This window comes from Salmo salar, chromosome 09 (genome assembly GCF_965601325.2).
Source record: "Salmo salar chromosome 09, fSalSal1, whole genome shotgun sequence".
NCBI classification, from domain to species: domain Eukaryota; kingdom Metazoa; phylum Chordata; class Actinopteri; order Salmoniformes; family Salmonidae; genus Salmo; species Salmo salar.
In genome coordinates, this window is record NC_138299.1 from 22425001 (window position 1) to 22440241 (window position 15241).

General features: G+C 41.3%; 1 protein-coding gene across 5 annotated transcripts in view; it reads right to left on the bottom strand.

Moving 5' to 3' along the window:
- The window catches only part of LOC106611051 (steroid hormone receptor ERR2), a 67312-nt gene extending 52516 nt beyond the window's left edge, over window positions 1-14796 (bottom strand). The window contains exons 1-2 of one of the 5 annotated variants that reach the window (XM_014210885.3): window positions 14546-14788; window positions 4227-4295 (exon numbers count right to left, since the gene is read on the bottom strand). Coding sequence is in view for 3 of the 5 variants with exons in the window: in XM_014210883.2 (XP_014066358.2) it covers window positions 4227-4295; window positions 8739-8788 (119 nt within the window). In the remaining 2 variants the exon portion in view is untranslated. Of the gene's footprint in view, window positions 1-4226; window positions 4296-8738; window positions 9214-14545 lie in introns of those variants that run through there. The other 4 variants (XM_014210883.2, XM_014210891.3, XM_014210889.3 and 1 more) reach the window with 4 other exon arrangements.
- Between the last annotated feature and the right edge of the window lie 445 nt (window positions 14797-15241).

Below are 15241 nucleotides of genomic sequence, written 5' to 3' on the forward strand. Positions count from 1 at the left end.
CCTCTCCCTGGTCTCTACATGGTCTCTCCATAGTCTCTCCCTGGTCTCTCCATGGTCTCTCCATGGTCTCTCCCTGGTCTCTACCTGGTCTCTACCTGGTCTCTCCCAGGTCTCTCCCAGGTCTCTCCCTGGTCTCTCCCTGGTCTCTCCCTGGTCTCTCCCTTGTCTCTCCCAGATCTCTAGCTGGTCTCTCCCTGGTCTCTCCCTGGTCTCTCCCTGGTCTCTCCCTTGTCTCTCCCAGGTCTCTCCCAGGTCTCTCCCTGGTCTCTCCCTGGTCTCTCCCTGGTCTCTCCCTTGTCTCTCCCAGGTCTCTAGCTGGTCTCTCCCTGGTCTCTCCCTGGTCTCTCCCTGGTCTCTCCCTGGTCTCTACCTGGTCTCTCCATGGTCTCTCCATAGTCTCTCCCTGGTCTCTCCCTGGTCTCTACCTGGTCTCTCCCAGGTCTCTCCATGGTCTCTCCATGGTCTCTCCCTGGTCTCTACCTGGTCTCTCCCTGGTCTCTCCCTGGAACCTCCCTGGTCTCTCCCTGGTCTCTACCTGGTCTCTTCCAGGTCTCTCCATGGTCTCTCCATGGTCTCTCCCTGGTCTCTCCCTGGAACCTCCCTGGTCTCTCCCTGGTTCCCACCTCTTTACAGGCTCATCTCCCAAACTCTCCTCTCAATCCCCATAAATAGTGGTGATAATATAAAGGCGGGAAGGTTGGCTGAGTTTCACACTGCGTCCAACATACGCCATTCAGGAATAGTGAAGGGAGGGTACATTTTTGGGCACTGGATACACACATATAAAAGGCCGAGTACACATACATACTGTATACACAAACACACACACACATTCTGTATACACAAACAGAAAAACACACACACACACACATACTATATACACAAACAGAAACACACACACACACACACACACACACACACACACACACACACACACACACACACACACACACACACACACACACACACACACACACACACACACACACACACACACACACACAGCATACACAAACAGAAACACACACACATACTGTATACACAAACAGAAACACACACACATACTATACACAAACAGAAACACACACACACACACACACACACACACACACACACACACACACACACACACACACACACACACACACACACACACACACACACACACACACAGCATACACAAACAGAAACACACACACACATACTGTATACACAAACAGAAACACACACACACACACACACACACACACACACACACACACACACACACACATACTATACACAAACAGAACACACACACACACACACACACACACACACACACACACACACACACACACACACACACACACACACACACACACACACACACACACACACACACACACACACAGCATACACAAACAGAAACACACACACATACTGTATACACAAACAGAAACACACACACACACACATATGCACGAACGCACAACAACATTTACAATTGAAAAACTGTCAGATACTGTATTATGCCATAAGCATATAAAAACACAACATAAAGTATGACTAGCTTACACCTTCCATAACATATGCAGTAGCCCTTGCCAAGCCATCCATCCTCCCTCTACGTACCCCCTACAACATCATGTACATCCATACCTCTGCTATGACATTCTAGAAATGAAAGCAGAGAGGCTTCTCTCAGGCAGAGAGCGTGATGAATAAAGATTTACATTATAATGCACTCTGGTTTACTGAGACCCTCACGGGTCAGCACAGCACAGAGAGAGGGACAAAATGCCTATATAATGTACTTTGATTTAAGTAGAGAAGATAGCACCTTGACATTGAATAAAAACAAAGAAATGAACTAGACGTGGTAACCTTCCTAAAAGACAGAACCCAGAAAAAGAACACAGTGTGAAAAATACACAATATCCAGAAATCTCATTACCCAATGTTTTAGCACTAATATTCTAAAACTCTAAATTGACAATTTAAGTGAAAACAAAAACAAAAATATTCCCATCCATTTTGTAAAATGACTGCAAAACATATTGACATGGGCCCTATGAAATAAACACATCAATAAATATTCCCAGTCACCACAGTGAAACTAGGTCCGCATACTGAGGCAGCGAGTGGCCAGTCGTCAGCCTGCATGCTAGGATGTTAATGGTTGGTGATCGGCCAGTCAGAAGTACCGGCCCCAGGGCAGGCAAACAGGGCAGTTCTCTCTCTCTCTCTGGGAGAGACAAATGCACAACGCAACAGCAGGGATCTGACAAGTATGTATGTACACACACTACATTTTCACACCCTTTATTTTAACTCCTGAACTTGTAACTTTAGTGTCGCTCCTCTTCCAAGCTCATTTATGCTCTTGTTCAGACAGTCCTACAACTTGTCATCAGAACCTCCTACAATACTCCATGCCATCAGTCTTCCTGGGTGGGAAGGACAGAACAGGGCAGAGTAGAGCAGAGTAGGGCAAAGAAGAACGATGAGGCAAATGGCTCTTAGTCTAACAGCTGTTATGGCTGCAATGCCTGGGAGGGCTGGGCGGCAAAGGCCGTGTACAGTCAGTCCGTCCATACTTGGTTAAGCTGTCAGTAAGAATCAGAGCTGCTATTGTGACGGACGGTTTCAATATTGATTTCATAAATAAACAGAGCTAACCATCGATCCTAATGTTATTTTGCATTTCAATTACTGCTCAGAAACATAACCTTCAAAGGACTGGCCGCTCAATACCAATAACATTCACTGATAAACGCCCGCATAGAAACCCACTCCACGTCACGCTTTTAACCAAGTGTAAATTAGCGGACTTAGCATTTTCCCTCCATTACATTTAAGACAGAGCGTATCGAAAAGCTGCAGAATTATTGTTCAGTCTCGCGTCCATTGGGCGGCAAAAAAGACGCAAATACAGACAGAGAGAGGAATGAATGAAAACAGACAGATGACGAGATGAGTAACGCACCAAAGAAAGAGCTTCAATGATTAAACTATAAATGGTTAATCACAATCTCACCATATATTTAATTGTAATAAACCTGTAGTTACAGCTGTTTGCCACATTGTGTCAGAAAGAAAAAAAACTGGTGTACCGATGCTCTGAAATCGTATATATATTCTCATGAGAACTAGTAAAGTGTGTATTATAATACTCATAATGCAGGTATTATGTTTGTGTGTGTGTGTGTGTGTGTGTGTGTGTGTGTGTGTGTGTGTGTGTGTGTGTGTGTGTGTGTGTGTGTGTGTGTGTGTGTGTGTGTGTGTGTGCGTGTAAATCAAGAGGGGCCTTTCAGTGTTGGAGCAACAGGAAGAAGTGCTGACTCACCGTGTCAGTGATAGCACTTCGCTGCCACAAGGGCGTGAGAGTAGCCCACGTAGCCAGGCTAGCATTATCCTCCTAGACTAATGGATCTGGTTATTTTTTAAAAGATTCTCACGCTGCTGTGAAGGTTACCGTGGACAAAATTAGGAGGGACTTGTGGTGGCGTTTGGTGTTTTTTTTGCGGGTGGATGTCATGAAACGGTCAAAATGAGACGTAGCTCATCACAGAAAAGACTAGAAAGGCCAAACACTACATGAGCTCATATGAGTCATGGTATCAAAAATAAAGCTGTAATTTTAGAGCGTTAACAAAGGGTGCTAAATACTAATGGGACAATTATCTAGGTGTTCTGAGAGAAACTACACACACTTCAACCAAACAAATTAAAATGAAAATCGTCAAAGAAACATCACAGAAACAGAAATGGAAGTCCACCTACTTCAGACATTTTTTATGAATTTGTATCATCTTCGTTATGTATTTTACAAGCAATGAGTAAGCATCTCCAGAGGCCCTAGTTTAGATCAGGTATATAGCAGATAAGGTGTAGCAGATGTGCGCAGTTCATTCTGTTTGAGTCTCAATACTCTGTGTCCTAATATTCTGTCCCACCTAGTTAGCTGGGGAATAAGGATGCATGAAGGACAAGAACGGGGAAGAGTGACACTGCATGTTAACGTGGAAGAGAAGGGGTGTGAAGAGCTTCCTTTAAAAAGCAGGTGCAAGTAGCCAACAATTATAAACACACAGAAAAACAGAATGGAGAACAGGGAGGGTAAATCCACTCTGCATCCCTAAACGCCCTGGGGGCTGGGGGCAGTACCCCCCACCCTCCCTTAACAGCCAGATCTGAGTGACAGGTTTACAGTGAAAGAAATGATACTCATATGCAGAGCTTACCAGAAATGAGAAGGCTCCAGTGTGGCCAGTGGACTGAGTAATCGCCCTAATGAATTGGACAACGAAGCCCTGTTGGTACAAGGAGATGCATTTAGAATTGTGTGACAAATGTAATTTAAAACATTAGGTTTTTCTTAAAAGACACGTTTCCCCCGACACCTCCCCTTAAGTGCAGAGGGAGAGAGGCAGGAGGAAGGTTGGAGCGGGCCGGGGGAACAGCAGTGGTCACCGGGCTGGCTGGGGCTGGCTGGCTGTCTGCGGTGGCCACAGCGACCACAGGCTCCTAGCTCTTAGCGGGTTGGCCGTTCTCGGCCAGGAGCCTCTTCTGGTAATGTATTCTGAAACCAAATTACCGTAAACTGATCCCATCTGGATAGTGTCTGTGCAGGGCTGCTTTGGTTACCCGGCACTGCCTCTACCCCACGATAGCATCTCCATGAAGACAGCAAAAATCTGATTAACCCAATAACACTGAAACACTTGGTCAAAGACCAAAGAGCTTTTAACTTAAGATACACTAATGCAATTCCCTTGCCTTGTTCTCTGAAACCTAATCAGAATAAAGAGAGAAGGGACAAGAAGGAACGTTAGAGATGGGTATTTTACTGAGCCTAATGTAGCAACCTGGATCGGATTAATCGCTATGTGGTAAGTTTTGCTTTTGTGAAAATTCATCCGAAAGCTCTCATTCCCTAAATGGAAAATGGACATGTAGAATATGGCTGGGAGGAGCAGTGAGGGTGTTGATGGAACATTAAGGGATGGAAAGGAGTCCTGTCTCAATCGGCTGCCTGCCGCTCAGAGTGTGTTTGCTAGCGAGACCAGATGAACTCAAACTGACAATCCTCAGCATTGGCTGATTTCTGAGCGGCGCTGAAACAGCCAGAGCAATAGGAGAGCAACAATAAGCCTGTCTGACTGCCATATGTTACCTCCTGCGGTCTGAGCCAAGAGAGACTTCAACTTAAACGAATCAAGTGCTGTGAATTACGGCTTACTATCCACACCAATCTTGCTATACGTAGCTTACTATGCATCCCAATCGAGAAGGGAGAATAAATATAGAGAAAACTTGAAGCTGTGGAGAGAGGTATCTTAAAGGACATATCACGTCATATCTACTATTGCTCTTTTTGAGGTAAAATGTTTTTGGGTGACAAATTCAAACGAGCAGTAATACTAGGCTATACATACTTCTCTATATTGTCTGAAATAAAAATCTGTCACTGTCTCAATCCTATTCCTACAGTAGTAGGCAGTCATTCAGGCACCCAGGTCAATCTATAGAGTAGCATAATAATACACTGCTTCCACATCACTGCTCTGGTTCTGCTAATTACACGGTGCACAAACGTCCCAGTAATCCCAACAACCAAGCACCGGAGACACACACCACGCCACACCACGCCACGCTGGGGGCTGAAAATACTGCTGTCCACAGACCAAGCAGATGGACTACTAGTGAACAGATAACAACACACTGGAAGCTCAATGCAAATATGTCCTATAATGAACAACACTGTTAGTATGAAAAGCAAAGACAAAATTTGTGGCATTAGCAATAATTGTATAGATGTTGACCGAAGTTGTTTTCATTAGAAAGTCCTGAATCTTTTGCACGATGCTTCTACTTTAGGATTAACTGCTATGTAAAATGAATATCTAAAGAAATATTTATTAAAATGATTTAAAATCAAATCAATCAAATAAAACTTAAGAGGATGATAAATAGTGTTAGATAAATATCTAAATTAATTCAATGTGATTTATGAAAAAGATAACAGCTTACTGATTTATGCATAAAAAAAATCTTAAACTGATTTATGTTTGAGATATTGCCAACCATTGCATGTCAAAACATCTACTGTTTGTAATTACCTCTACACATGACTAAAGCCGTAATAAGTGTTTTGTTTCCTAATGTCATTTTTACATGCACATATGTCTGATACCTATATCATAGAAAACAATAATTATGTCAAACCTATAATTAAATATGGAGTTATATATTTCATTTACAGGCATGACCTTTTCTATATCACAGAAGAGAAGGAAACACACGCTGTCTCTACTTCATATGTGATGTAAAATAAAACATGTAAAATACAGTCAGCATTTTGAATGCCAACAACCCCTTGCAGTTATATTATCTGGGTACATTTCTAATGACAATTGATTGTCTTATAAATGTTACATAAATGGAAGAGTGTTTTAACACAATACTGAGAGAAATTAATATTTGTATCTAGGAATCTTATTATACTGTGTGTATATGTTATATGTATACTGTGTGTAAATGTTATATTACATGCAATAAATAAATTATTCTGCATAATCTACTTGTATTATGAAAGCAAACAAAGTAAAGCTTTGCCTAATTTAACCACTAACACTACTTTACTGTTGTACATTGTGTTCACATTTCCAATAAAACCCTAAATCATTATATTGCACATTTCTGTTGAAATTACACTCTTGCTACAATAATCTTCAATTCAACTTTCCCTATAGGAAATATAATGTCAGTCAATTGTAAATAGACTGCATATAATCATTTCATTTCTGCACCTCATATTGGCTACAGTGCTTATAGTGAATCACCACCAAACTAGGTTAGATTGCCAGTTGTTAACAATTGGAAGAAAATCATAAAAATATATTCATGACAGACACATTTTGAGGAGGAAAATGGCATTTTAAAGGTCTTTGAGTGTTAAAAAACTCAGTAAACTGACTATGTAAACGTCAATACAATTCAATTGATCTTAAATATGTCTCAGTAGTTATTATATAGTTATTGTATATTATGATGAGCATGTTTATGTTACTTTGACCCTTTTCCACTGAGGTGTATCTAAAAGGCAGAGTTGTATAAAACCTCTGTAAAAAAGATTAGGTAAAACAAAGGAGATTATAACAGTGTACCTAAAGAGTTAATGAGTTTACTAGGAAATGTGGCTTTTCTCTCTCTGAGCAGTCATGGTTAAAACTCAAACTAGAGTTCTTGAAAACAAGTGAGTGAATCCTTAGGCTTTCAGAACAATTCAACCATTTTCCTCTTTTGCATTACATCCCATTGATAATGTCTGTGCTTGTATTGCTTTGAAATTCTGTACATGAAAATCTACACTTCTCAACTACTTCAATTTATTCATTTCTATCGTATAAATCTTTCAGCAGACGTGCACGGTGCCTTTTTAAAAAATCATAATGCAGCTACAACAACAGACACATTTAGCTGATTAGATTGTTATGTGGAAAGAGTTATGGGTTGAAATAATGACTGTCTTGAATACTACATGAGGGTTTCACAGCAAGTAGAAATAATTTAATCAACAGCACATGATAATGCTTACAGACCTTACAAATTAAAAGATTGTCACCGCTGAATGAAATATTGGGCATTAAATGCATATTCGCAAAAGAAAATATCACAACTTCAAATAACAGACATCTGTCCTATAAATTGATATTAAAACACACATATATAGATATCTAGCTGTTGTATTTTTACAACACTTTCTAAAGCAGATAAACAGGACTGGATATACTTTCCTAGGTTTTTTTCAGGTAATAATAGCAGTAAGCTCCTCAAATGTACTGAACAGTACATGCTATAACATAAAACGACCTCCTACATGTCAACAAGAAATTCATGTATAAAAGCAGAACTGCATTTAGATATAACAGGTTACTTTGAGTAAACCCACAGCTAGCGAGGGCTTCTTAGACAGACAGCCTGGCATCCTGCTGCCTGCCTGGGATGGAGCTGCCTGATCACTGGGGTTACAGGGTCCTTTCACATGTTTTCCCCCCCAGACGTACAAATATTGCAGCGTGTAAATTCATCCTCCCAATTCCATGAATTCACTTTAATCTAATCACCTTAAATGTATTCTGATTCTGCCAGGGTGGCCGTCCGGCCAGGACAGGGACAGAGAACAAAGCCATCCTAGAACAAGCTGCTAACCCAACAGGACACGTTCCCTCTATTCTTTAGGAAAAACATACGCACGTTGCAATCAGCCACTCTTAATTGATCGGGCCATGCTCTTAATGAAATGTGCACAAAGTGACACACGGCGAACAATGTGTACTCTCTCCCTATTGAACACAACCACAGACACCTGCCCTGTTGCTTTAGGATATCACAGGCAGGAGACAGTCCTGTACGAATTAACAGCCCTTCAAAACATATGTATAGAGAGAGAGAAAGAGTCAGATAGTGCATATTAGTGTGTATCTCTGTGTGTGTATGTGTGTGTGAGTGTGTGTGTGAGCAAGAGAGCCAGGAAAAAGCGCAGTGCATCTTTACTATAGCAGTAAAAAGTTCAGCGCCACGATTGTCAGGACCTTTGTAACGGAAACAAATGCAGGCACTTCTACAAGAAAACACAAAGAGAAAGAAGGAGAGAGGAGAAAGAAAGATTGCAACAGGGGAAAAATGCTATATCCAACATCACAAAAGAAGAGTATGTTAAAAGGAAGGATGAAAGAAGGAAATGCACCTACTGGTTATGATAGCTGAGAGGGTCTGGCAGACAAAGTTCTGAAATGTCCATCAGTCCAGTTTTAGCATTCCAGGAATGAGAAGAGGAAGAGGAAATAGGAAACAATTGAGACCCGCTTCTCTCCCAAAATGACAGCACAGCGCCCTCAGAGAGAACGGTGAAAAGCCCCTCCAGCACTACTCCCCCCAGCCTGCACAGGTATGCTTCTGATTGTGTGTGTGTGAGTTTGTGTGTAAGAGAGTGTGTGTCTCTGTCTGTATGTGTGTGTGGTTGTGTGTGTCAGTGCGTATATGAGAGAGAGAGAGAGAGAGCGAGGAGTGGGAGAGAGAGAGAGAGGGAGCGAGAGAGAGAGGTAAAAGGGGGGTGAGAGAGAGAGAGAGAGAGAGCGCGAGAGAAGCGCTGGCAGCGGCGGATGAGCGCTAAGATGGAGAGAGCATGAGAGAGGGAGCGAGAGGAATGACTCTTTCCATGGTCAGGATAGGGCTCTTTAAGACTCAAGGGCTTGATGAATATGGAACAGCTGCTGTTGGCTGGCTCCGAGGGGCAGGACTTAAAGCGACAGAGGGACCAGCAGAGCATGAGGGAGGAGGGAACCACACGCTCGATACCTAGCTCGCTCAATCGTGCACTCCGCTACACACAAACACACGCATACTCACACATACACACACACAAAGCCACTGTCATTCAAACAGGCAGATAAATAGACTTTACATTAGAACATGCATATGCAAATAAAAGAGCTCACACTACACACTAAAACAAGTTGAAAAATACACCAACAAAAATATGACTACTAGAATCTCACATGCTGTATGAACGTTTAAAATAAAGAATAAATAAATGAGTGTGTGGACATGCCCTATTGATGTTGAAATATCAAATCAAATCAACAACAAAAATTGTCACATGCGCCGAATACAACAGGTGTAGGTAGACCTTACAGTGAAATGCTTACTTACAAGCCCTTAACCAACAATACAGTTTAAAGAAAAATACCTAAAAAGAAGTAAGAAATAAAAGTAAATAATTATAGAGCAGCAGTAAAATAACAATAGCGAGGCTATATACAGGGGTTACCGGTACAGAGTCAATGTACCCTTGAGCCCACTGAATCTCAATTAGTTAGGGAAACAGCAAAACATACTGTATATTCTAAAACAAACATCATTATTATTGATTGATTCAATTCAACCTTTACTTTTCAGCTTCACAAAAATAAAGCTTTTATAAAAAGTTGAATAGCTAACAATTATTTTTTTGTTGTTGCAAAAAGGTGGTATCATAATTGTTATGCATATTCTTTTGAATGTGCTGAAACTTCACAGGGACTATTTATGACCATACAGTATATATATTTTTAACAAAACATTTTTGCACAAGAATGACAAGAGTCCATCAGCAATTTATTTGTTTTAATTTTTTTACATACAACCACAATAAAACAACACAGCAACACAATGCTGCACAATGCAGCAACACAAATTACTCATTAAACAATCTTATTAAAAACTGTTTCCAACTAACAGCAGTAGTGGCTTTTCAGTTTCCCAGAGACATTTCTGCAGAAGTATCACCAAAACAGATGTGTTTTGATTCAGAACAAGTCAAAAAGCGCACTAACAGAAAACTGAAACAACAGCACAGACAACTGGAACTTAAGTACTTGCAATAGAAAACAACTTTGGAACCATTGAGGAAAGTAAATCCATTTATTGAGTTGCGCGTGGCCATTTGCACTTGGTGTTACATGTGAAGGACTATTGTGGACCTTTCACCAGCTGTGAGAGATGATCCCAAGCCAGAACTCAAACTCTGAGAGCCCATCAGCTTCTAAAGCAGTGGAAAATCCAGCCCTGTCTTCTCTGACCTCCGTTTAAAACCGCCTGTGTTTCACTGTTGGTCAAGCCCAGGAAGAATGTGGAGAATGCAGATAGCATTTCACAGTCAATGAGGGTCTTCATGTTACTGTATCCCCATATTATAAGAGCACAGCTTAACATGGCATCTTAAAGGAGAAAAGAGCGGTCCGACAATGGCTGACACTGCTGGGATGAATAAAATAGAAACAGTAGACCTCACTCCTATTTCATAAGCTCTTCTTGAATAAAGAAAGTTCAACGATGGTGGCCAGCAGCTTACTTTTCATAGTTGCTTTAATAATTTGATAATTGAAGAGTCGACCACTTGGGGAAGTGAGTACAATTTCTACCAATAGGGTACAGAACGAGAGCAGGTGGGAAACTTATCTCTCCCTACTGTGGTACAGTAACAGTATATCTGTAATAAAATAGGACTGCCCCATAACTACATGTTGGTATTCCAGCTTGACAAATAATCCAGTTCTATTCATCGGCTCTTTCCATAATCGATGCAAAAACATCACACAGTCGCTATTGATCAACGCAGGACTTGATCAACACTAGCATATTTCACGCATCATGTCCAAATCAAACAAAAGTATCTAGAATTGACTGTGAAGCTTAACAAAGTCACTTATGGATGATTTGAACATGATGGACAAAAAATGCTAATATTGGTCCCATGACTTGAATGGGATTTGTGCCACAAATGCTAAAATGTTAGCATTTAGAAACAGTACCAGGGAAACTAAACCAAAGCATGGATTGCTGTCACACCTTGTCCATATACTGCTTACAGGGTAAGGAAACCATTGTGTAATTTGGGGGAGCTATCCCTGGGCTCCCGACTGGTGCAGTGGTCTAAGGCACTGCATCTCAGTGCAAGATGTGTCACTGCAGTACCTGGTTCAAATCCAGGCTGCCTCACATCTGGCTGTGATTGGGATTCCTGTTGTCTGGGTTTGGCTGGGGAAAGCCGTCATTGTAAATAAGAATTTGTTCTTAACTGACTTGCCTTGTTAAATAAAGCAGCACACATTAAAACATATAGTCTTTCTTAAAGACACAAAATGACTAACAGTACCCCAAAGAACTCTATTTCCACATCTAAGTCAATGATTGACATGGCTGCTACTATAAGACACAATATACAATCCAAAAGTGTATATGTGAATTAATGAATAAATGTTTGCTGAAGTTGCAACAACCCTGACTGAATATGCCAATGGAGTAATAAGAAATATCCAGACCAAATCAAGATTACATGTTTTCTTCAAAACAAAGTGCTACCCAATTTCCTTGACCCAGATACAACCCTGCAGAAACATGGTGAAAATTACAGACAATGCTGACAAGGGATTTCATGAATAAGCATATGTAAAAAATGACTATATATTATCAAAGAGCTGTAAACTACTGTAAGCTACAGCTGTAAGCTGCTAGCTACTACAACAACATGCTTTGGCATTTGCTAAAGGCATCAACATCAAGCATTGTATTCAATGGATGATTGATGTCTTAGATATTCTGAAACAGATTTTTTTTTTTATCCATCTGATTTGGTTAAAGGGACGGGAGCAATCCCTTTGGAATGCATATGAAAATGGCTGGGTCAGTGCTGGAATCCTCAATACATTTTTTTTTAAAGTTTAAAAACACACACACACACACACACACACACACACACACACACACACACACACACACACACACACACACACACACACACACACACACACACACACACACACACACACACACACACACACACACACACAGGGGTTTTAGTGACTGGGATCATTTACAGGGTTACATATTCATGTTCATATGCCAAGATCATCCTTATTCATTGCGTGCCTAGCACAGTTGATAATGCCCAACATTTACAAGCTGCATGCATATCAGAGAATGAGATGATGTAATATAATAGAGAAATATTACACTTCCCTTCCAGATGACATTGGCCAGACTGTTGTAGTGTAAGCTCAGTTATAAAAGTTATGTTGTTCATAATACCTTCTTATCGGGTGTGTTATGAAACCTTCCCTTATCGCAATAGTGGCAGCTGATTTAACAGGGAGAATCGGATGCAAAAAAGAGAAGAGACCCGCTCGATGAATTGCGCACACTTGATCACTCTTAGGAGAGCAAATGTGGAAGCAGAGTTATGACAGAAAGTAACACAGCACGCACAATTCATGTCATACAAGACTTTAGGCTAGTGTTACATTCACAGAGCTCCCTTATTTCATTGCACACCGAGAACCAAAGAGGAATTGGTACTCTGCAAATCTGATATAGAGGCTTCAATTTAGACGATAAATACATATTCGATAAGAATAACAACATGTTGAAGCAGTGTGTGTGTGTGCGTGTATGTGTGTATTTGTATGTATGTGTGTGTGTGTGTGTGTGTGTGCGTGTGTGTGTGTATGTATGTATGTGTGTGTGTGTGTGTGCGTGTGTGCGTGTGTGCGTGTGTGTGTCACCACACAATTATGAAGTACTAAAATATGCATTGTGTCCATTTCATCTAACCTAGGCTTCTGGTTTCAAAGTAGCTAGAATTTGAGTTTCTCAACGATTTCATCTGTCTCAAAATTATGGATACAGGGGCTGTTATATGAATTGAAGAATAGGACACACTGCATAGGCCCAAATGTTTGTAATTTCGAAAAGGCAATAAATAACAATAGTATGCTAACCTGGTCCCCAGGCTAAGCATGGGCCTAAGTTTTTGGTCAAATTTGACCAATAGTAGCCTAGAAAACATTCAGTAAAGTATTATGGTCTTATACATCTGGTATTCAAGATGGTAACAAGAGAGCAGTGCAGTAAACGTGGGAGAAAAGTAGAAGGGCCTTGCTTCCCGAGATTCACTGGCACGAGAATTGTACTCCCGCAGAGTGAATTTTGATAATTATTTACTGGTCAATTGCACACATGGTCCAACCAAAATTTGACCTCCACCTTAAACCCAACAACCTGAAAGACACACAGGATTTGGAGAGATGTGGGGTACTGCCACACTGGGTGCCGTGGGGGGAGGTTAAGTGCCTGTTCAAGGGATCAACGGCAGGCAATGGTATCACTCCAGTTGCCAGCTCACTTCCCACCAGATTTTTCCCGGGACCCGGGATTCGAACTGACGACCCTCCAGCTCGCCTCTCTACCCGCTAGGCTACGTGCCGAACAACTCCAAGATGCATTAGTCACAACTTAACTCACTCAACACTGGACCGAGTGATGTTATGAAGGTAATGTTACCGATGAATAGCTACGACATGGGACAGCAATTGTGTTGACCGTTTGGCTTTAGCGGAAGTCCTCCCCTCTCTCTGTATCTCTCTCACATCATGTTTCTGTTTTTCATTTTGCCTATGAGGCGCGTGCGACGCACTTCAAGTTGATTTACATTTCAGCTCCATTGATTAACAGTCCTTCATTAAAACAGGCAGCCATCATCATGGCTCTCTGATTCAGAGCCACAATCAATACAAAAAGAAAATCATTAAGAAAAAAAGAAACGGATAAAAGAGTGCATGTTGAACTTGTCCATAGTTATGAAACATTGAATATAGCGGGGTTATTATTAAAACGTTGCGTTGGGTTTGAGGCTGCTATTTTGCAAGTGTGCAAACTACATGCATTAGAGTTGCCAACCGGGACTGAACTAAGCTTCAGCCTAATCAATAACAACAGCACTTCACATCAGTAACATAGTGAAATATGCACTTTTAAAAAGTTGCATGAAATAACACACACACACTAACTTCCATCAAAATACAAAACTTAATTTGTGACCATCTATCTTTCAAAATATTTGAATCAACCTTTAACTCAGTGGCTAATAATGAAGTTTTACAAACTGCCAACTTGTAAATAGCTACAGAAAAGTGGGCCCATGATAATAAATGGAAGAGAAAAGTGGTTGAGAATACTCTACCTTACACAGACAGGTCATATCAAATCCCCAGGGGCTACTGCGTAGGAGTGGTGTCTTCAATAGCGTAATAGCGGCTCTTTCCCTATGATTGTGAATGTGCAGTTTTAGTCATGTAGGCAGCTATCAACTCCTCCTCCAGCCTTTGCCCTCTCAGTCCATCCCCTGCGGCGACACCAAAATTGTTGCAGAGACCTAGGTAGGTGCCTATACAGCTGTTTGAAGCCACTACTGACCTTTACTGCTACAGTTACGGAGAAAAAGTCGGGGATAATTTGGATAACTGCCACTGAATATTTGCCCTCTCTCCCCCCTCCCCCTCGGGGTCCATAACAGCAACGTGTGCCCCTGGGTTAGTGTGCATCTTCACCAAGAAAACAGCAGTGACAGTTGACACTCGGTGCAAATCTTGAATACCACAGTAGTTCTGGAAAAGGTCGGTTGGATTCCACTGTTGATGAATAAATAACAAGACAATAGTAGCGTCGCGTCTGCAGCAGAGTGAGATCAGGGCGTCGCAACAGTATCGCATAGCTGCTAACATTGTGACAGACCCTCAGGAAGTTTGAGACGGTGCATATGGGGGCCAGATGTGTATGCAAATTATCAGGAACCCCCTTCTTCACAATGACCTCAGTTCAGTTATTGTATGAAAACGTGTAGCCTAATTAGTTTTGCCTCTTGGAAATATGCATTTGC